Raw genomic sequence first — 23,700 nt, forward strand, 5'->3', positions numbered from 1 at the left:
AATATGCTGTCCAAATTGGAGGAAAGGAAAACTTTGAAAGAAGATTTATGTTGTAGATTTATTTATTTATTTATAATTCTCAGAGAGAGAGAGAGAGAGAGAGAGAGAGAGAGAGAGAGATGGCATCACAGCCACAGAACTGTAAGAGTGGTCGAGTTGGGACCACAAGTAGTCCCTATGGTCCTCACTGGGTGAACGGTCCTTATCATGCATGAACCCATTGTGGAGAGGATTACTCATTTCGTGTAGACTGGATCATTCGTTCTGCTTCCCAATGTCCACAAAATGCAGGGGCATAGAAACGTGGTTGAGAGCATAAGGTTCCCATCCCAATCATCCATTGATGGTTCCCAAGTGCAAGGTGGCCGGTCCATGTTTAAGCGAAAGCCCAAAACCTTTTTTTAAATAACATTTTCTCTGGTCACGGGTCAGACATGTTGGACCGCTGATTAGACGGCTACGGTTGTCTCATCGGGGGATTGTTTGAATCCATCCGCAGGCCATCTAGATGGGTCGTGCAGATCATCTGGTCAAAGCTGTGGGATCCCGTCCATGGACAACCCAAGGGGAACACGGATGGCATCCAAACCCCGCCTGGCTGGTAATCCGTCTAGGCGGATCTGTGGAGGGCCCCACCCTGACGTATCTGTTTATCCACGCTGTCCATCCCTTTTATTGGATCATTTTAAGGTATGACCCCAAGAATGAGGCAGATCCAACACTAAAGTGGATCACACCAAATTGGGCACTATGATATGTGTATGTATGTCGATGGTCTAATGGATTTTTTACCACTGTAAACCCCGCCTTTTATCCAGCGGCTTTTTAAATCTCTCTCAAATTTTACTTTTCAAAACTAAACCATTGTGTACGGACACACTATTTGCAAAAAAAAAAAAAATGGCTGAAGGCCGTAGCTAAATACCTAAAGCTATGAATTATAACTATAGCCATGGGTAGTGTAGCTATTGCTTCATTAGACCTGTATACATTTAGTTCTATGGCTACGAATATAATCCGTAGCGATTGATTCTGCAGCAAAGAATTCATACAACTACAAAGAATTGAACAAGGCAAACATGAAATTTAACTATCCTAACATGAAATTCAATGAGCCTCAAACGAAATTAAGCGAGGCAAACATGAAATTCAACCAGCCTCAATGGAAATTGAGCGAGGCAAACAGAAAATTCAACGAGACAAACATGAAATTTAACAAGACTCAAAGGAAATTAAGTGAGGCAAACATGAAATTCAACGAGGCTCAAAGGAAATTGAGTGAGGCAAACATAAAATTCAACGAGGCAAACAAAAAATTGAGCAAGGCAAACATGAAATTCAGTGAGATAAATAGAAAATTGAGTGAGGTAAATACGAATTTAATGTCAAGCCCATTCAATTTCATGTTACGCTCGTTGAATTTTATGTTAGGCTCGCTCAATTTTATATTAGGATCGTTGAATTTTATGTTAGGCATATTATTTTCGCTGAATTTCATGTTAAGCTCACTCAATTTTATGTTAGGTTAATTTATTTTCAAGTTAGGTTTGCTTAATTATAAATAGCTTTTCACCATAGAAGCTACGCCTTTTATCCGTAGCCATTGTAGTATTAGCTACGGATCTAAGAAAATAATGTCTATACAAATAGTTTCTACGGTTATAATCCGTAGCAATAGCTTTTTAGCTACTGTAAATCCTACCTTGGATGCAAGGATATTTAAGTCTACAAATAGTATATCTGTACAGAATGATTTAGCTTTGGAAAGTAAAGTACAGGAGCGTTTTGAAAATCAGGTGGTGAAAGGTGGGATTTACAGTATGAAAAACTTTCGACAGGCTAAACAGAGAATTGGTATACGTTGTACGTAGATTTAACGTACAGCTTTATTCTCCGCTGATGTACCACTTCCGCTGGACATCCGAACCGTGAAAAGGTTGGACGGACCATCACGTTGGCACGTGTACCGAGATTCACCCGGCCTTTCATCATCTTCGGACGCGGATTTCCTGCGAAAGACTCTCGCAGGAAGTTCCTCCGCTGGAAACCTAGGTGGGGCCCACCGTGAAGTCTGTGAGAAATCTAACACGTCCATCCGTTTTGTGAGCTCATTTTAGGACCTGAGACCAAAATTGAATGGCCTCCCTAGAGGAAAATGTGGGTAGGGAAATTACTACCGTTGAAACCTCCCTGAGGTCAACAGTTACGTTTACATGCAATCCATACCGTTCGTAACGTCAATCCTACTGGGATAAACTGAAAAAACAAATATTACCCTGATTCAAAACTTCTGTGGTCCCATGAATATTTCAACGGTAGAAGTTCAATCCTCACTTTTTCAGACCACTTGGGTATTGGATCCGGCTCATTTTTGATCCTTTGTTCTAAAATGAGCTCACAAAATGGATGGACGGGTTAGATTTCTCACAGACTTCACAGTGGGCTCCACCTAAGTTTCCACAACGGTTCATGAGACGCATACTGCATACTGACAACTTCAGTAGGCAGGTGGCCACTGACATTGCTCCGTAGACCTGCATGGTGTATATATGTGTTTTATCCAAGCCGTCCATCTATTTTTCAGATCAGTACGGTACATGAACCTATAAATGAGGGAGATCCAAACTCGAGTGGACCACATCTCAAGAAAACAGTGGCAATTGAATGCCCACCATTAAAAACTTCCTAATGTGCTCACTGTAATGATTAATGTTTATTTGTCATTCATCCTGTTGATCAGGCCACGCACACATGAATGAAGAGAAAACACAAATATCAACGTATTCCAAAACTTTCGTGCCTCTATTGAGTTTTTAACGGTGAGTGTTCAATCACTTCTTTTTCTTGTGGCGTGGCTCATATGATTATTTACATCTGCCTTATTTTTTAGCCCTTGAAGTAAAATGGCATAGAAAAAAATGGTGTGGAAAAAAAATTGGATGAATGGCGTGGATTGGACACACACATCATCATAATAATGGGCTCACATGCAATGTAAGTAGCCACCTCGGTACTGACGCGGTCAGTGGGCAATCCGCGTCCCCGTTCATCTGCCCTGCGTGAGGTCCTCACAGTTAATGGATCCTCTTAACTATTTTGACGGAGGATGTCTACACTGGTCCTCACCCGATGAGTGGCTCGGATCCCTCAAGGGTTTGCCGTGTTGGCACGTGTGCGGACATTCCCCTCTTCATTCCCTCGCGCGAATCACATGAGCCTTTCCCGCGAGAAAATTTGTAGACTCTAGCACAGATGTAAGCAAGCATTTAGCTAGATGGGACCCACAATGATGTCTGTGAGAAATCCACTCCGTACATCCGTTTTGCTGGGATAAGAGCCCAAAAACGAGACTGATCCAAAACTCAAGTGGGCCACAGTATAGTAAACTTCTGGGATGGAACACCCACCGTTAAAACATTCACGAGGCCCTTAATAGTCTGAGATAAGGCATTTTTTTTTTCTGCGTTTTCACTACATCCCGTGTGACCCACTTAAGTTTTGATCTACCTTAATTTATGGCTTATGTCCTAACATAAGCTGGCTAAACGGATGGACGGGGTGGATTTCTCACAATCATCACCCAAGTTCCTGCGGAACTTGGTGCGGCTGGGGGAGCAAGCAACGCGCGTCCGAAAATTATATGGAAGTTACATACGTGACCGTTTAGACGGACCATCTAACGGATGTGTTGTCATTTATAGGACGGGGTACCACCCACCAGCTATATAACTGGTGTGTATAGCTGGTGTATTGAGGTCAGCAAGTTCTGTGGGTCTCATCATGAGGTATGCATTATATCCAAACCGTCAATCAACTTGGCAAGCTCGTCTGAGGCTTGAGACGAAAAATAAGAAAGATTTAAAGATCAAGTGGACCACACTGCAAAAAGCAGTGCGATATTAAAAGTCTACCATTGAAATCCTTTTAGGGGTCACATATGTTTTGGATCAATTTGATATTTGTTTTTCTTATTCATCTGGGTATTTGTGACCTTATGAACAGATTGGATGGAAAATAAACGTCATTGTTGGCCCTATGAATGTTTTAACGGTGAAGATCATTATCCCACTGTTATTTGGTGTAGTCCATTTGAGCTTGTATATGATTTATTTTTTGGCTCATGCTCTAAAATGATCTCGAAAAATAGATGAACGGTGTGGATATCCTAAATATATCAATTTGGGGGCCATATAACTTTGATCTCATATGAACCGTTCGTACAACTCGGAGATCGAGGAGTGTCAGCTCTCGTCTTCACACGACACGTACCTACATCAGTTATATAGCTGATGTGGGGTACACCAGCCAATCCGCTTCCCATGTTTACAATTTCTGACTGCCTGCGCATCAAGCATCAGACGCTGCCCGAGTATCATGCAATTCTCTTCCAAATTTCAATCGTACGGCTCGAGAGCTGAAGAAGGTCGCGGGTTCGAGTCTTCTCCTTCTCCTCTCTACTTCGCCATTTCTATATTCTTCTTTCCACAGATCTGAGAGCAGAACAGAACACAGAAGCGGAACAGATTCCGATCCAAAGAGCTTCCTCCAAACAGGTCATTTTCTCTCAACCACTCCTCCATTCTCATCTCTCATCCAACGGTCCGATCTCTCGTGACCAATTCGTAATACCTTCTCCAGTTTCCAGCTTCGTACGAGCTTGGAGGAATCGTCATTTCATCTGTTGTTTGAATAACTTTGTTTCTCTTTTCGATTTCATTTATTTGTTTGTCTTTTCTCCTTTGTGGTTTATTTGCAATTTCCTGTGAATATAGAACCATAATCCGATTGGATTTGAGCACCTCGGGGGCGTGTTTGGACGCGCAATCGAATTCGATTCCGATCATTAGTCTAATGAAGTGGAAACGACCAAACTGTAACTGCCTTTGTTTGTGTTAGCATCGACGGGTTTCGGCTCCGAACTGTGATTATGCCCCTTTTGAGTCGGGCTCAAAAGGAAACATAAAATGCAATTTGAGGGATACTTCCATGTCGGGAATGTTAGGAATTCCATTACAGTTTGGCCATTTCCTCTCATTTTTGAAATGCATGTTCACAATTCAGTTTGCTTGTGCATCCAAATGCAGCCACAGGTCGGCATTTTATCGACTAGATTCGGTTGTCATTTATCCATTAGATCAGATCATTTTCAATGTTACAACTGTTTGTATTCTATTACTATACTCTTCGTTAGGTAGTGTTTGGATGCTCAATTGAATTGGATTGCGGTAATTCAATTCATTACAGTGATAATTGCTGAAAATGGGCTCTGCTCACTCTGTTCATAGTGGACTGACCACCCAATGGCAATTCCAGTCGTTTCAATCCATCTTGAATTGCATGGAATTGCAAATAGGAATTTGTTGTAGTTATACTGAAAATGATGATCCCACCTCACTTCTGGTCATTTCCTTGTATCTGTTTGAATTGTTGCGATTTGGTTCAACTGAATATCCAATCACTCTCTAAATGTAATCTGAATTATTTTATACTGTCTGCTTGTAGTGTGACGGCTAATCATTTGTTGGGCTTTTCATCATTGCAGTTTTCCGCTATTTGGTTTGGTCTGTTAAATGTTCATTTGCTGAAATATCCACAACATGGCTTCTGCGTCGAGCAAAGAGGTAAGGTCTCAACTCCCTGTGTTGCATAATAACTTCCACTAACTTACATGAGAAGTGCTCAAGCAGTTTGCATGAGGAGAGTTACAAGAGGCATTTCGTGGCATACATGTGTGACATCTAGGCCATTCATTAGGTGGGAGCGACCTTGATCATGCCTGGCCAAAAAATAGGCAGGTCTACTCATGAGGTGGGCCACGTGTATGAGGAAAATAGTCAGTAACAAAAGAGAAGATCAATGGTCTATATTTGGCTTACACGTGTGGCCCACGTAGTGAGCGGATCTCGATTTCAGGGCCAGCACATGTTCATTGTGCCACCACTTGATGAGTGACAGGTCCTGCACATGTGTGCCACTCAGGCAAATTGCAGCATATTATTCATATTATAATGCCAATGCTTTTGTAGAAGATGGAAGGTTTAATTGTGTTTTTTTTTTTTTGGAAAGGTAAAGAATAATATTAAAGAACACTAAAGGCAAGAATACAAACAAGAAAAAGGAAAAACAGAAAAAAGAAAGAAAAGCTGTAGAAACCTCCCATTAATCAGGATCCCATTCCCTGATATGCAAGAAAACCTTAGAGACTGCTGCCGAAAGATAACCGCTAATGTTCCTAAAGCAGCAGTTATCCTGCTCACCCCAAATGGTCCATAAGGCATCAAGCAAGGCTAATCTCTATTTAACCTTGACACTATCAACCCGCATACTGATGTGCCGAGATGCGAACAACCCTTCCGTAGAGTTTGGCATAGCCCAAGAAACATTAAAAAAATGAGAATGCTGAACCACACTGCACTTGTGAAAGGGCTGGAGATGAATAGGTGAGGGATACATCCTTTATCCATGGGAGACACATATTGGGGAGAAGACTGGATCATTAAAGGAGCAAGCTCTCCCGTCCTCATGATTGAGGATGGATCCCTGTAAGAAGAAGAGCTGGATTGGACTAAGGATGCCATCGACAGAGTTCGGAAAATGATAGGCCTTTAATTCTGAGCTCACGATGAGGATGCAGTTGTGTTGGTTCTGTTCGTATAACAAAGGGGTAACATTTGGTCAAGCATGGGGATCAGAAGGTGGTCCAAGCGAACACCCAAGGGGTAGAGGGAGTTGATGAGATTAAAAAGCTCCATCAATTGCGAAGCAGGGAGCAAGGCTTGCATGTCTCAAAGGGGGAGAAGGGCGAAGTTTGTCTCCCAATGATTGTCTTCAGTTGGAATTTTAGGGATCTGGGCTGCAAGTCCAAGAGATTTCAGGTTAAGGAGGCTTGTAGGAAATCGATTTGGACTCAATCTAGGGCCCCAAGACCAAGGACTGGGTTGTTGTGGATGCCGTGGGCTCAGCGGGTGGCATCGTGATCGCGTGGAACACTAGCATTTGGAGGAAAGAAGATAGTTCTTGCGGCAAGTTCTCAGTCTCAATGGTTCTGTCTGACATTCTTTAGGCTTAAAATGGCTTTTCACATCCATCTATGGCCCTTGTAAGCCAGACCAGTGTTCAAGTTTCTGGGACGTGCTGCTTGCCATTCCTACGAAGTGGTCCCTATCGTGGTGCTTGGGGGGGATTTCAACATCATTCACTTCAGCTATGAGAAGTCTCATGCTTCCCAGGTAACTAGAAGTATGGCAGATTTCGCCTTCTTCACTCAATCTTTTGATTTGGTGGATTTTCCAATGTCGGGCCAAGTTCACTTGGTCCAACGGCCAGTTCAAGCCAATTCTGTCTAGGCTGGACAGGTTCCTTTTGTTGCCGGACTGGTTACAAAAGTTTCCCTTAGTGCAGCTGGTGGGTCTCCCAAGGACTGTTTCGGATCATCGGCTTATCATCTTGTCTGTTGAAAAGGAGGATTGGGGCCCCAAGCCGTTTTGTTTCGAATTGGCATGATTGGAAGTCGAAGGTTGCGGAGATGGTGGAAGGCTGGTGGTCCTCTTTCTAGATTCAAGGCTCAGCTAGTTTCACGCTGCATCACAAGCTTAAAATGCTGTAAGAAAAATTAAAGATCTGGAAGAAGTAAATTTACAGTGCTAGAGAGGCCAAGATGTCCTCCATTTTTTATGAGTTGCATGTCTTCTTTAGAGCTTGAGAGACGCTCGAAGTTGTCTTCGGATTATGCTTCTTATATGAAGGAGGAGATAAAGTGGAGGCAGAGATTGAAGGCCCTATGGCTCAAGGAAGGGGATAAGAACAGCTAGGTTTTTTTGCACAATATTTCCTCAGCCAAAGCCAGAAATAACAAATCAGTCATTTGACAGTGGAGGGTACTAAGTTGGAGGACAAGTCTCAGATTTGTGATGCCATTGTGGGTTTCTACGAGAGGCTTCTTTCTAAGGACGAATGGAATCGCCTGAGGCTCAACAACCTTCACTTCAACATGTCATCGACAGATTTTGTGGACTAGTTCGAAAAGTTGGTTGAGGATGACGAAATTAAGGAGGCAGTGGGTAGTGATAAAGCACAGGCCTAGATGGTTACCCTCGTGTTTTCTTCCAAGTTTATTGGTATGTGCTAAAGGATGTTGTGGTTGACTTTGTCAAAGACTTTTTTAATCGGGGTTATCTATCCCATGAGCTTGGGGCTTCTTGCATTGCTGTTATTCCCAAAGTGGAGGGAGCTTAAGAGCTAAAGGATTTCTGGCCCATAAGCCTGATTGGTGGTCCGTTCACGATCATCACTAAGATTATTGCTTCCAGGCATTGTACAGTTTTTGGAAGTGTCATTTCAAAGAACCAGGGGGCCTTTGTTATTAGGAGACAAATCTTGAATAGTGCTCTTATAGCCCCTGAGTGCATCGACTCTTGATTTGGAGAAGGGAATCTTGGGATCATATGCATTCTCGATTTAGAAGGCCTACGATTATGTTGATTGGGGTTTCTTAGACTACATGTTGTTTCGGATGGAGTGTGGGCCTAAGTGGAGGCGGTGGATCCAGGCCTGTGTTAGATCTCAGACTTTTTCCATCCTCGCGAATGGCTCCCCCAAATGCCTTTTCAAGCCCTCTAGAGGCCTAAGACAAGGGGACCCGCTCTCACTGTATCTCTTCATCATTATTGTAGAAGTGTTTAGTCGCTTGCTATCCAGGGCTTAAGCTCTAGATCTTATCAGTGGGTTCTCGGTGGGAAGGCGGGGAAATAGCCCTCCCATCTTTAGTATGCGAATGATACCATTATTTTCTACGATGCCGATCTAGTTAAGATCAACAACTTGTACAAAGTTATGGTTTGCTTTGAGGTTGTATATGGGTTAAAAGTCAATAAGGTGGAGAGAATCGAGAGAAAACTCTTAAAGTGGAAGAGCCACTACCTTTCGCTAGGTGCTCGCCTCACTCTCATCAAGGCCGCCTTCTCCAATATGCCCATCTACTCTCTCCCTATTCAAGTGCCCCTAAGTGATGCTGGAAAAACTTGAAATGCTTAGAAGAGACTTTCTATGGAGAGGATCGGAAGAAGGGCATAAATTCCATCTTGTGAAATGGGAAGATGTTTGTTGCCCATATTCTCAGGGGAGTGCTGGAATTAAGGATCCTCATAGCATGAACATAGCCCTCTTGGGCAAATGGCTATGGTGCTTTGGCACCGAGGAAGGTAGTCTGTGGCGTGAGCTGATTGCTAGCAAATATGGGTTGAAGGAAGAGGGTTGGTGTGGGAATCCCCCCTCTCAAGCTTTTTTGAGCCTGTCCTGCTTGGCCTCATCTAGGGACATTAAGGTGCATGATCGCTACTCTCGTAGTAGTCCCTCAGTGATGTAGGGACATGTGATGACCTAACCCTATATGCATGTATAATCAGGTTAAAGAATTTTCAAATAAATACACCAATTAACTAACTGTTTCCAATAAAAAAGGTTAAGTAAATCTCAACACGAAGACGGGTTATTCCGTCAGGATTATGCCCCTTAGCATAAGATCACGTAAACAGTAAAAAGGGAGGACCTCGGGATATGAGGATATCCCAGATCTAGCATAAGTCAGTCCACGATTAAGCTTGGATCTGATTCTACTGATTAACCATCTCTCTTTTCCGTTCGAACTAGAAAGGGAATATCCAGAGAGGAACCAAAGAGGTGAAGGATGAGGGGTTCGAGATGAAGAAGGTATAGGTCATTTTGTCGTCAAAAGAAAAGAATGAGGATCATTCTTACATTTTCCTGCACCTCGAAGATCTTAGAAAGAGGGAAACCTGAAATTGGGGTGGAATCCTCAACACTCAAGGGCCAATCTTTAAACCCTAATATCTTGAATAAAGAGGAAGAAAAGAGACGAATTTCTATTCATTCAATAATAATGAAAATAAGGTTTCTTACTAGGTATATATAAGTTATGGAAAAAGTAAAAGTGCACTAAAGCTCCTGGAAGCAAGAAAAAGAACAAAAAAGTCTAAAACTAAAATACCCGTGTGGTAAGGTGTGAAATCCGACCCATGGATCTATGGTCGGGGTGAACACCCGTGCGGTAGGGTGTGAAATCCGACCCATAAATCTATAGTCGGGGTGCGGTCATGCCGCTTCTGCACTCGTAGCACGTCAGAAAGTGGGTCCGATGGACCCATCGTCCATCCACATCAACTCCTCCGCTTTGGTACTCTGTCGGCGACGCCTCTTTCTCTGGTACACTCTAAAGGGTGCACCACTGATGTCCGCATCAATTCTCCCCGGGTAGGAAGAATTCGCCACTGACGAAAGTAAACTCCTGTATCTCTCGAGCAAATCGGGGTTGATGTGTTGCAGCTCTGCCTTTGTGATCCAAGAGTTATCTATAATGGGCTTGTTCCTCCATTTGACTAGGAATTTCTGGAAACCCTCGGAGCGAGTGGAAATCGCCTCGGAGTCCAAAATTCCCTCGATCTCGTCTCTTCTCGGTGCAGGTGGAAGAGAAGGTAAGATGGGTACAGGAAGATAAGCTGTGGCCAAGGTTCGTATATAGGGGGTCTGGGAACAAACAGAGGAACCAGTGGATAGAGGTAATGACTCGTGAAAAGGAACTAGATCTTCTACATTAAATATGGAACTGATGCCCATGATAGCAGGGATATCAACAACATAAGCATTAGACCCCAACCTTTTCACAATTTTATGTGGGCCTATGCTACGGGCATGAAGCTTCTTCACGGATCCAGGTGGAAACTGATCAGACCTAATACGTACTATGACGTCATCTCCAGGTTGAAATTCTCTAAATCTCTTGTGAGTGTCAGCAGAAAGTTTATAATGTTTATTACTTGAATTAATCTTCCTCCTGATCTCACCATGCAATGCAAGTATGTGTTGGGCGAAGGACTCTCCTAACTTAGACGAACGCTGTGGGGTAGTCATGGGGATCAAATCTATGGGGACTCGGGGTTTAAGACCCGAAACAATTTCAAATGGGCTCATTCCTGTGGACCTATTCACTGAAGAATTATACGCAAACTTTGCTGTGGGAAGAATAGTGTCCCAGGTCTTGTGGTGGTCTCCAACCAGACATCGTAACAAATCCCCTGGGCTACGGTTCACTACCTCTGTTTGACCATCGAATGGGGATGATATGCTGAAGTAAACTGGAGCCTCGTACCCAAAAGATGCTAGAGAGTCTTCTAAAAATAACTAATGAACCTAGTATCTCTGTCAGACACGATGGATCTAGGTACTCCATGGAGTCGCACAACCTCCTGAAAGAATAACTTAGAGAAGTGGGAGGCATCTGAGGTCTTATAACAGGGTAGGAAATGGGTCATCTTAGAAATTCGATCAGCAACCATGAGTATGGAGTCGTGCTTACGAATAGTCTTGGGAAGCCCAAGTACAAAGTCTATACTAATATCTTGCCACGGGGCATGTGGAATTGGCAAAGGAGTATATAAACCTGTATTTTGCTTTCAATGCTTCGCCAGTTGACATGTCCGACACTGCCCTACAATCTTAGCCACATCTCGCTGGAGATTAGGCCAATAGAAATGATCAGACACAAGGGCAACTGTTTTATCTCGACCAAAGTGACCTGCCATCCCTCCAGCATGCGGCTCCCAAACTAGAAAATCGCAGAGGGATGTGCGTGGGATACATAGCTTGTCCCCTCTAAAAAGATATCTATTTGTAAGGACGAATTCCGCACTCCTCGAGGGCGGGTCACTAGACAATGACTCATAAATGATCCCAAAATCAGGACTTTTTGAGTACTCACCCTTGAGTTGCTCAAAGCCCGTAACTTCAATACTCATGGACCGCAGCATCATGATATGACGGCTGAGTGCGTTGGCAACCTTATTCTCTTTTCTAGCCTTGTGCTTAAGCACAAACATGTACTCTTGAAGAAATTGTGCCCACTTGGCATGCCTAGGGCTCAATTTCTTTTGAGAGCTCAAATATTTCAAAGCCTCATGATCAGAGAACAAGACAAATTCTTGCGGTAATAAATAATGTCGCCAACGGCGTAATGATTACACAACCGCATAGAACTCCTTGTCATAAGTGGAGTAACGTTGTTTAGCCTCGTTCATCTTCGCACTGAAAAAAGCCATAGGATGTCCCTCTTGGCTTAACACTCCACCTATGGCAATTCCTGATGCGTCACACGCTACCTCAAAGGCTTTGGTAAAGTCAGGTAGACGCATGACTCGCGCTTCCGTTATCTTCTTTTTAATTTCCAAGAAAGCACGTGTCGCGGCTTTAGTCCATTGAAACTCCCCTTTTTGTATGCAATTTGTGATGGGAGCCATAATTGAGCTAAATCCACGGATTAACCGCCGATAGAACGTAGTTAGGCCGTGAAAGCTTTGCACATCATGTATGGTACGCGGCTTAGGCCAATTGACAGTGGCCTTGACTTTCTCAGGGTCTACAGACATACCCTCTGACGATACAACGAATCCCAGGAAGATAACACGAGAGGTCAAGAAGGAACACTTCTTGAGGTTTGCATAGAGCTTTTCTACGTGTAAGGCATTGCAGACTTCCCTCAAGTGCTCAGTGTGCTGGCTAGGGGACGTACTATAGATGGGGATATCATCAAAGTACACAACTAAAAACTTGCCCATAAAGGGTCGCATCACCTGGGTTATCACCATCATAAACGTACTTGGGGCATTGGTTAACTCGAAGGGCATAACCAGCCACTCGTACAGCCCGTCCTTCATCTTGAAGGCAGTTTTCCATTCATCTCCCGGGCGAACACGAATTTGGTGATAACCACTCTTGAGGTCAATTTTCGAAGAGATAGTAGAGGCGGCCATCATGTCAAGCATGTCATCAAGCCTCGGGATGAGAAACCGATACTTGACAGTGATCTTGTTTATGGCTCTACTATCAACACACATGCGCCACGTGCCGTCTTTCTTGGGCGTAAGAAGCGCGGGCACGGCGCACGGGCTCAGACTCTCACGAATGAATTCCTTTTTAAGCAATTCATCCACCCGCCTCTTCAACTCGACATGCTTGGTGGGCTTCATTCTGTAGTGAGGGAGGTTTGGTAAGGTCACCCTCGGGACGAGATCTATTGCATGCTGAATGTTTTGCATCGGTGGAAGCTTGTCTAGAAGGTCTTCAGGGAAGACATCCTGAAACTCCTCTAGGACCGGACGAGCCTCCTGGGGTATCCCCATAGCAACCTCAGGTGTACTCTCCCTAGCCAGTAGGCCGTACACTATAGTCCCCGCCTTAGTCTCTCTCTCAAACTCCTTAACATCTATGATGTGGAGAGACTTCGACTGAGGCGCCCTTTGACTCTTAGGATTGCCTGGGGACGCAACATCTTTCGCTCCTGTTGACGATTTGGGAGGGAGCGGGCTTAAGACAAGCTTCTTTCCTTCATGCTTAAATACACAATTATTCGTACGCCCGAATATTGTGACATCTTTGTCATAGAGCTATGACCTTCTCAAGATGATATGACCAATGTCCATCGTGACCACATCACACCACAACTTGTCCTTGTATGGTCTAAACTCAATCAGAGCAAGGCAATGCTGGGTCATAGGGAGGGATGTCGCATCCACCCAAGAAACTCTATATGAGTTGGGGTGAGGGACTGGCTTTAACCCCAGGCGACTTAAGGTAACTGGGAAACTACATTTTCACAGCTCTCGCCGTCTATGATCACTTTGCAGCTCTTTTCTTCGCACTTGGCGTAAGTGTGGAAAATGGTGGTTCTGCGCCAATCTTCGCTTTCCTTCATTTGGGTCAAGGCGCACCTCACCATTGCAAGTGGGATAGTCTCCACGGTATCATCCTCGACATCACTAGCCAGGTCAAGGGAGGGGATAATGATCTCCTTATCACCCTGGTCACCATCAACGTTATCTGTTACTTCTTCTTCTATGGGGTGTTCGGAAACAAAGGCAATGCGCCCACCCTTATTTGAACACTCGGCAGTGATGTGACCCATGCCACCACAGCGGTAACACTGCCTTGGCATTGCGGGCCTAGTACTTGGTCCAGTCATATTATTACTTCGATTTTTGTTGACTGGTTGTGTACCAGGTTAAGTTCTGGGTTGAATTCCGACCTGAGGTCTCACTCCTTGCGGAGCTACTCTAGGCATAGTAGGTCAAAAATCAATCCCCCTCACATTGGATTGGCGCACACAGTGCTCCAGTTCTTGCACCACCTAGTAAGTATATTCTAGACTGGTGACCATGTGAAGTGTGAGCTCCTGCTAAAGCTCAGGCCTGAGGCCCATATGGAAACGGGAGAGAACTACAGCAGGGTCCTCATCCACATCGCACCTCATCATATATTCATCGAATTTGGCAATGTATTTCGTCACCATCACGGGTCCTTGGCGCAAAATGTGTCATTAATCCAACAGCTTCTGCTTGTAAGAAAGCAGAACATACTTCTCTCGCAACAACTCTTTCATATCAATCCAAAAGAGAACTGGCCCCTCTCCAGATCGCTCACGACGATGCTTCACATTTCCCCAATATAGTTTTGCTTGACCTACCAATTTCATCTTGGCGAACCTGACTCGTTGTGGGTCTGGCAGACCGTACCACTTAAAGAAGTGGTCCATGTCTGCTAACTAGTCAGAAAAAACTTTGGGGTCCAATCTCCCATCGAAACTGGGGGCGTCAACCTTGATGCCCTTCATGACCTTAGAAACAGGGTCCTTATGCTCATGATATCTCTAGGGGTGCTGACGACGCATCCCATCATGACCCTCCCATTGGGCGAGAAGAACAGGATCACGATTGTGTGTAGGTGGTAATGGATACATCCCATCATGTCTGTTACCAGGCTCACGGGCCTGGTCTGCTCCCAAACCATCCCTATGCGGATCAGGGCCCACAACTTGGGACTGATCGACAACTCCAGTGTCAAGGGTCGCTTGGGCTCCACCTACAGTGGCGGTTAGAATACCAGCCTCTAAACGCACAACTCTCTCCTCTAGACGCGTGAACCTACCATCTTGATGTGCAAACTATTGCACGATATTATCCATTAAGGTTCGAAATTGTTGATCCATTCTCTTAGTTAAACCCTCCATAGCCTTGGTAAATTGATTGGAGTCCATGTTGTAATAGAGACCGAACCCACGACCAGTGCACATGGGCATACACCAGGAATGACAAGTGAATGGTCCTATATCTATGTGCGAGAAAAGGGTAAAAACGATGATACCAATGCAAGGCAACTACCTTATATAGCCTAGATCTATATGGGGACTCCACAAAACCTAGGAAAAAGGGCTGACTAAACTCAACAAAATATGACCCCTACGCAGAGTCGGTCACGCGCTCAAAACCTAAACGATTTTTAAAATTTGGGTAAAAGTTTTTTGTAGAAAATTTTCACCACAAAGATGGATTAACAAGAAACTGACCTACGCTAAAACTGTACTTTGATACCAAATTTGATGCAGGGACATGTGATGACCCAACCTTAGATGCATGTATAATCAGGTTAAAGAATATTCAAATAAATACACCAATTAACTAACTGTTTCCAATCAAAGGGATTAAGTAAATCTCAACACGAAGATGAGGTTATTCCGTCAGGATTATGCCCTTTAGCATAAGATCACGTAAACAGTAAAAAGGGAGGACCTTGGGATATGAGGATATCCCAGATCTAGCATAAGTCAGTCCACGATTAAACTTGGATATGATTCTACTGACTAACCATCTCTATTTTCCGTTCAAACTAAAAAGGGGATATCCAGAGAGGAACCAAATGGGTGAAAGATGAGGGGTTTGAGATAAAGAAGGTATAGGTCCTTTTGTCATCAAAAGAAAAGAAGGAAGATGATTCTTACCTTTTCCTGCACCTCGAAGATCTTAGAAAGAGGAAAACCTGAAATCGGGATGGAATCCTCAACACCCAAGGGCCAATCCTGAAACCCTAATCTCTTGAATAAAGAGGAAGAAAAGAGACGAATTTCTATTCATTCAATAATAATGAAAATAGGGTTTCTCATAACGTATATATAAGCTATGGAAAAAGTAAAAGTGCATCAAAGTCCCTAGAAACAAGAAAAATAACAAAAAATACGAAAAATAAAGAAAGTTGCAATAAAGCTCTTGAAATAAGAAAAAGAACAAAAAAGTCTAAAACTAAAACACCCATGTGGTAGGGTGTGAAATCCGACCCATGGATCTATGGTCGGGGTGAACACCCGTGTGGTAGGGTGTGAAATCCAATCCATAGATCTATGGTCGGGGTGCAGTCATGCCGCTCCTGCACTCGTAGCACGTCAGAAAGTGGGTCCAATGGACCCATCGTCCATCCACATCAACTCCTTCGCTCTGGTACTCTATCGGCGACGCCTCCTCCTCTAGTACACTCTAAAGGGTACACCACTGATGTTTGCATCACTTAGCCCTTTGGGCTCCCCTATGCAGAAGAGATCTTGCAGATTCCAAGCTGGATGATTTTTTGCTGCTCCTGGATCAGTTGAACTGCCCCTTATTCCATCTCCTGGGGAGAGGGACTCTTTAGTGTGCTCATTCATAGCTCCAATTGCTTTTTTGGTTCGTTCCTTTCATAGCTTCTTCTGGTCAGAGGGATTGGTTCATTGGAGCGACCATGCCTTTCACTTTTGGTTCTACGGAGCTCTTCCTAAGGTCGCCGCCTTTACTTGGTTAGTGGCTAGGAACAAGGTTTTGACTAGTGTTTTAAAAATCGATGATATCGGCCGATATATCCACGATATATCTTAAGTAGTGGGATATATCCCACATGTTCGATCCGATGAGCATTTTTTTATTTCTGATCATTTTTTCCCCAGTAAATTATGTTAAATTAGTGTCAAATTGTTCCAAATTCATGATTTTTCATGTTTTACATAAAAAATCATGGATCGGGAGCTTCGATTTTGAGATTTGGGGAAGGACCGAGTTGTGGAAAATTGAAAAAAATAAAAAAATTCTCAATTTATCGCAAATCGGTCATGGATTGGGAGCTTCGATTTTGAGATTTGGAGAAGGACCGAGTTGGGGAAAATTGAAAAAAATAAAAAATTTCTCAATTTATTGCAAATCGGTTGCAATCTTTATGTCCAAACATAAAATCACACATGTAACCTGATCTAGTGATTCTTCTTTTGCTTTTGAATGTATTGTTTGTATTTCCACACGTCTTTCTTACATTTATAAATTATATGAATGAACTTTGAATACACTCGCATCAATTTAGTTAGACAACACATAAATTAGGACCCCATACAAAGAAAACATATTATGTGCACTTGGTTTTTTTTTTTTTTTTTTTTCTCCGTAATGTTTTGATTTGTAAGCATCTATTGACGTCTTTTTTAACAATCACTGAAATTTCATTGAAAACTTCGACCAATTTCCAATGTTTCCCCATGTTTCCAACAATGTCAATACATTACACGATACAATCGATATATCCCATGCCATAACCGATATGTATTTGTATCCCAAGGGTGCGATACGTAACACGATACCGATATTTCGAACACTGGTTTTGACGTTGGCAGTCTTCAAAAGAGAGGCATGTTAGTCCCCAATATGTGTTCCCTTTGCAAGCGGGAAGCAGATACAATTGATCGTCTATTTATACCCTGTCCTTTCTCCTCCTCGATCTGGTTGTTCTTCCTTGGCCACTTCAACATGCCATGGGTTATGCCAGGGTCCTCTTCCAAGCTTCTTTGAGCTTGGCATGGCGGGTGTGCAGTTAAGCCTCTCAGACCAATATGGTTCCTTGTTCTTCCGGCCGTGTTGTGGGCCACTTGGCTTGAGAGGAATAGGCACTACTTTCATAATAGCTCTAGGTTGGAGGAGTTCCTCCTAAGTGTGGCTAAGGGCTATGTTATCTAGGGGGCTTTTGTGTTGAATGATGTAAAAGATTTTGATGTCTCTGCTTTTTTGGGGATGTAGTTACTGCTGTCCTCTCAGTTGTATTCTTTTCCCCTTGTGTCAATAAATCATTTCATTGCCTCTCAAAAAAAAGAAAAAGAAAAAAGAAAAAAGAAAAAAAGTGAGCTTCTTCGATAGCCGGTTTCAAGAGCCCGGGAAAAAGAGGACAGTGTCTAGTAGGGAGCCAATTGTAAAAGTTTTGTCATTAACCATTTATATAATCCATGCCCGACTTCTTGAAATAAAGTTGAGATGATGACAACGTTGATGATATGATACGATGCTAGATAGTTCATGGTGGACATGTCTATCCTTGATTTGGAATGTGTAAATTGAGTCATGTAGCTATGCTAAGAGTTATAAGACATGTACCATGCTGTTGTGAAGGATATTGAGTGACATTACACTAGATAACTAGGTTATCCATCCTATCACAATATGTTTTCCTTTTAAGTGGTTAAGAGCATGACTGCTACTATCAATGTTCTGAATATCAGTTTTAGCGGCTGCATTGGCCTAGTCTGTATCAGACCTGTATTGGCCAGAATTTTTTTGCCCAAAAAATTGCAACAAAAGAAGTGTCAGAAAGAAGGAACAAAATGCGAAACAGAAGAATCTATCATTTTTTGAGTTCTGAACATGAATTTAACGGCGTATTGAACCATTCTATGGTAAGAATGTTGTCCGTTGCCTTGATATGTTGAGAGTTGAGCTTTTGAGTCTTTGGCTTCTAAATTTGTTCGATTTAACAAAATTTCTTTGCTCTTCAAAAAAGAAGAAGAAGAAGAAAAGAAAAAAGGAAGTGATGGTTTACCCAATTTTACCAAAACCGTCCAGTATGCTTCAATCCTCAAATCCCACTCAAAATTTCTAATTTGATTGCCAAAACAAGCCTAGATCCAGTTAGAAATGGGTTTCTAAGCTCTAAGGTTGAATAGAAGAAAAAAGAAGAAAAGAGTGAAAATTGAAAAAAAATCGAAGGGGCATTATAGGCAGATTGGCACAACCATTATGGTGTGCATGTGCTTGTATCGACCAATATGTGCTGGTACTGCCACAGATTTTTGAGAGAGGCTATTTCAGCTCCATATCGTGTATCAGAGCTGGCTGATATGGATCTGATAAATATCAGCCAATCTGATATGGACTTTCAAAACCATGCTTACTGTAAGGTGTGTTAGTTACCAACGAATTTTCAGATACTATGATTGGAGTTGGCATTTGGTGAGCCATTACTCTTCATTAACTTATGTATTGCTTTATCTTTAGTAGTCTAATCACTATTTATTTTTAGCATCTAAAATTTTGAAAATTGGCTTCAGGGTGACTCCTATGGTGAGACACATGATATCCAAAAGAATGGATTTGATTTAGGATTGTTTGTTGGGGACTTGGCTTTTGAGGATGATGCTTGCAGGTATTTCCCCATCCTTTCCAATTTTTTCGTGTTCTTTGAATGTATAGTATGGTAGTTTTTCTAGGGTCATGCATGAAGATTGGTGCGTCAAGTATCTGAAGTAACTATAGAAAGGATAGAAGTTCCCTTTTGATGATAATGCTAAGTGGTCTTAAAACACTTTGGTAACTTCATAAAGCTCCCTTCCAATTGTATGAAGAAAATAATATTCTATAAATGTGCTACATTCCTTTATTTTTAAATGGTATCCTCTTGGTTGGCAACTGCACTGCTTCTTTCCTTCCTTTCAGTATCTATCTGATTTTATGTTGACGACCATCCAAGACTGGTTTCTTTGTGAATATTGTAGCTGAAAATGCCTTGGATATGTTTTGCGTAGTGATGATGTATCACTGGAGGGGCTACAACAAGAACTAGAAGAATGTAAGAATGACGATGTAAGTACCTTCAGTAGCAATTTTCTTTTCTATTGTTTTGCCCTTTTAGTTCTTCATTGTCCATTGATAAGGTTGTCACATATGCATTTGATTCTCTACACAAAAATGTAAAGGCCTCCACTGCATGTTTGAAGTAACATGGAAATTTCAAATCCATATGGGTGATGCTCAATACAATTAGTGTGGTGCTGAAATCTGAGACTTGGCTTCTTCGGGCATCATTGCATTCCCACAAAGTTAATGAGTTCCCTTGCCAAGGAAGGAGTAAATATGCCCTCTCTTTTATCCATTATGTTGATGGATCATGTATTTCTTGTTCTTTTCAAGTGATATTTCATTTACCAATATAAAAGATAACTGTGATGCTTATTACGTTGGGTGCTGATGCTATCCATATATGAGGTTAGAGCCAGTGTTTTAAATATCGACGATATCAGCCGATATATCCCACGATATTTCTTGTATCCCACCTGTGCGATACGAAATGCACGAGTAGTGTGATATATCTCACATGTTCGATCCGGTGAGCATTTTTTTAATTATTTTCGATCCTTTTTTTCCTTCTGTAAATCATGTTAAAACAAAGTCAAATTGTTACAAATCCATATTTTTTCATGTTTTGCATGAAAAATCATGGATTGTGAGCTTCGATTTTGAGATTTGGAGGAGAAGGACCAAGTTGCGGAAAATTGAAAAAAACAAAAAAAAAATTCAATTTCTCGCAAATCGGTTGCAATCTGTGTCCAAACATAAAATCAAACATGTATGTAACCTGATTTAGTGATTCTTCTTTTGCTTTTGAATGTATTGCTTGTGTTTCCACACATCTTCTTACGTTTATAAATTATATGAATAAACTTTAAATATACTTACATCAATTCAGTTAGACAACGCATAGATTAGGACCCCATACATAGAAAACCTATTATGTGCACTTGTTTTTTGTAATGTTTTGATTTGTAAGTGTGTGTTGACGTCTTTTTTAACAATCATTGAAATTCCATTGAAAAATTCGACCAATTTCCAATGTTCCCCATGTTTCCAACAACAACAATACATTACGCGATACAACCGATATATCCCATGCGATAACCGATACGTATCTGTATCCCAAGGGTGCGATACGTAACGCAATACCGATATTTCGAACATTCATCCTTTGCTGAATTTTATTACACGTGCATGAGTGGTGGCTATGGGGCTGATTGTAGCTATGCAGTGCTCACAGTCTACAATGAAGAACTATGCATTCCGTAATGTTAAAAGATGATAGGATTAGGTTTTTGGGAATCTTGTGGTGCCGAGGTCCATGCTATCTTGCAAGGTGTGAAAGAGCTTCGGTTGTGCATCTCAGATTCATTAGAATTAGATGGACTCATCTAATGCTATTAGGTGGGGAGTACTGGCAGGTTTTCTTGGTGGTTAGTGGTTAGTGGTTAGCGAATTGGGTTCAGGAGATCAGGGAGAACTGCCTTGTATGTACTCCTTCTTCCTTGTCCTTACAGGGGCCAATGAGTTGGTGGATTCTTCATAGGGAGGAGGTATTCACACTAATTTCGACAGTTAGAGATCATTTTCGTTTTTTGAAATCTAGGTTGCATGGTTCTCTCTCTCTCTCTCTCTCTCTCTCTCTCTCTCTCTCCTGATATAAGTTCTTTGTTCCATTAAAGAAAATAATAGCATTTTTTTGTATCCGTCTAAGATCTAATTATTTCACAGAAGCATTGTAAAGATAGGTCTGCATATTGGTATATTCATTAGAATTTTGGTAGACACTATCTTCTTCTGGTGTGTTGTTAGTGATGATTATGAGATCAAAATTTCATGTATTTTTATTTCACTTCTGTTTTTTCTTGTAGGTAGTGGCAAATATATTGGCTAAAGGCACAAAATTGCGTGAATATGCGAAGGGTGTTGAAAAGGATGTGCGTCAAGTTGAATTGGACTCAATTCAGGTTGGTGCATTTAAGTTTTAGAGTTTTGTTGTTAGCAATTTCTTTTGGGGAACTGGTGATGCTACAAATCATGTAATCCATTGACTTGGAAAAGCTTCTTAGTAATAGTTCAAAAGTATCAATCTTCTTGTTGCAGTCCTGTTTCAAGAGAAGAATGCTTGTTGAGAAGCATAGTACCCATTGCAAAGATTTATTTGGCAGATTCTGTTTCTTTAATGTACGGAATATATACAGTTGCTTTCCTATGCATAAATTGACAGGTTATAGATACATCTCTTGTTCAGTTAGAGACAATGGACATTGGTGACATGTGTACTTGTCAATTATTTAGTCATTGATGTTGGCACCTGAAGCTGCTCTGTAAATAGGAGAAATTTGCAGTTCTTTGAAGGATAGTGACTGAATTAAATGTGATAACTTTTTGCCAGATGTTTTTATTTATGGGTTTGGTGAACTATAGCCTGTTTATATCTCTGCATTGGATGCTTATATTGTTTTCTTTTTACATTGTAAAACCTATGTAGGCAATATTTTGTGGCAAATGTTTCTTGCGTGGTAAAATTGGCAGAGGGCCCAAATTTATGTTGGAAACATATATACAATAAGAATCTATGTGATGCATGGTAAAATTGCTCTCCTGATCATCATTCCCAAACACTTTATTCCAGTTAGACCCAGATTACCCACATACTACTATCATCATTTTGTGTGTTAGTACTGGCAAGAGGGGCTTCCCAACTTGACCTCGTTCCTTATGTTTGAACTCCAAAACCTCCAAAAAAATGCAATAAAATTTATCTGTTCGCGCATATTTTATAATCACAATTCTCTATTTTCATGTAAATAATATGTGAGTCATAAGTCGTTTAGAAGGAACCACCTATTATTTAGTGGTATTCACTATTTTAATAATTTTTAATTATTGTTTTTGTTTTCCAGCTTTGTGCGGTTGTGTTCCCAATTGTACATATTCGTTTAGGATTCTTACCCTTTTCTAATCACGCAGGACTACATAAAAGAGAGTGATAACTTGGTCTCCCTACATGATCAAATTCATGATTGTGATGGCATTTTATCACAGATGGAAACTCTTCTCAGTGGATTCCAGGTATCTCAGTGCACATTAGACTTCTTGTTTTTTTTTTCTTCCCCTTGATCTGCAATTAAAATTTAACAATCCTTTATGTTTGTAGCGATTGCCTGACATGCATGAAAGGCTTGCAAAGAAGATGCATATGCATATTTAGATTATTATCTTAAAAGAACAAAGTGGTAGCAACTCTTATTTTATCAATTTATTGGATGAAGGGTTGATGATGTGCCTTTGTTATGACTACTTTTACCATTCTAGCCCCTACAACCATTTCCCATCTATTCCATGGCATGTCATAAAGGCCGTAAAGGCTGTTACGTAACAGTAACGGTGGCATCCGTTACACATTATGCGGTCATAATGGCCATAATAACCGTTATGGAAAAATGACCTGTAACCACCGTTAATGGCTCATTATGCTCCCTGTGAAGGCCATAACAACCTCGTGATGGTTTGTTACGGGGCAGATACATGTTTTTCATATTTTTTTTTTCTCAACGTTACGGGGCAGATACAAGTTTTTCAGATTTTTCTTTTAATAAAAAAAGAGACCATAATGACTGTTACGAGGGCCGTAATAGCTGTTATGACCCGTATTGTAAAAGTAACGGTGGTGGCGTTATGACCATTGTTAGTCTGTTGCTGTTACGGAATACCTTGATTGTGATGGAATTTCTGCTAGTGTTCTGATGAAATTGTTCTTTTTTAGCGACAATCTCTCTGAAAACTCTTAGTAAACAGTCACCCTCACGATTGGACATCACATTACTGGGCTAAATACCCAATTAAAGTCAACATGAAGACTTGCATTGCTGGTGCCCCACCATTTATACCTCCTCCATAAGGTGAAGATCACACTATCATCGGATTTCCGTTAATGTCGAGGTACTCA

At 41.7% G+C, this 23,700-nt stretch overlaps 1 protein-coding gene across 5 annotated transcripts in view; it reads left to right on the plus strand.

The window, feature by feature from the left end:
• Nucleotides 1-4,327: 4,327 nt before the first annotated feature.
• LOC131217148 (vacuolar protein sorting-associated protein 52 A) overlaps nucleotides 4,328-23,700 on the plus strand; it is a 44,022-nt gene continuing 24,649 nt past the window's right edge. The window contains exons 1-6 of one of the 5 annotated variants that reach the window (XM_058211934.1): nucleotides 4,328-4,553; nucleotides 5,503-5,621; nucleotides 19,229-19,323; nucleotides 19,703-19,760; nucleotides 21,620-21,715; nucleotides 22,722-22,823. In XM_058211934.1, coding sequence (XP_058067917.1) covers nucleotides 5,598-5,621; nucleotides 19,229-19,323; nucleotides 19,703-19,760; nucleotides 21,620-21,715; nucleotides 22,722-22,823 — 375 coding nt within the window. In that variant the 5' untranslated portion in view covers nucleotides 4,328-4,553; nucleotides 5,503-5,597. Of the gene's footprint in view, nucleotides 4,554-5,502; nucleotides 5,622-19,228; nucleotides 19,324-19,672; nucleotides 19,761-21,619; nucleotides 21,716-22,721; nucleotides 22,824-23,700 lie in introns of those variants that run through there. The other 4 variants (XM_058211933.1, XM_058211936.1, XM_058211935.1 and 1 more) reach the window with 4 other exon arrangements.

This window comes from Magnolia sinica, chromosome 10 (genome assembly GCF_029962835.1).
Source record: "Magnolia sinica isolate HGM2019 chromosome 10, MsV1, whole genome shotgun sequence".
NCBI classification, from domain to species: domain Eukaryota; kingdom Viridiplantae; phylum Streptophyta; class Magnoliopsida; order Magnoliales; family Magnoliaceae; genus Magnolia; species Magnolia sinica.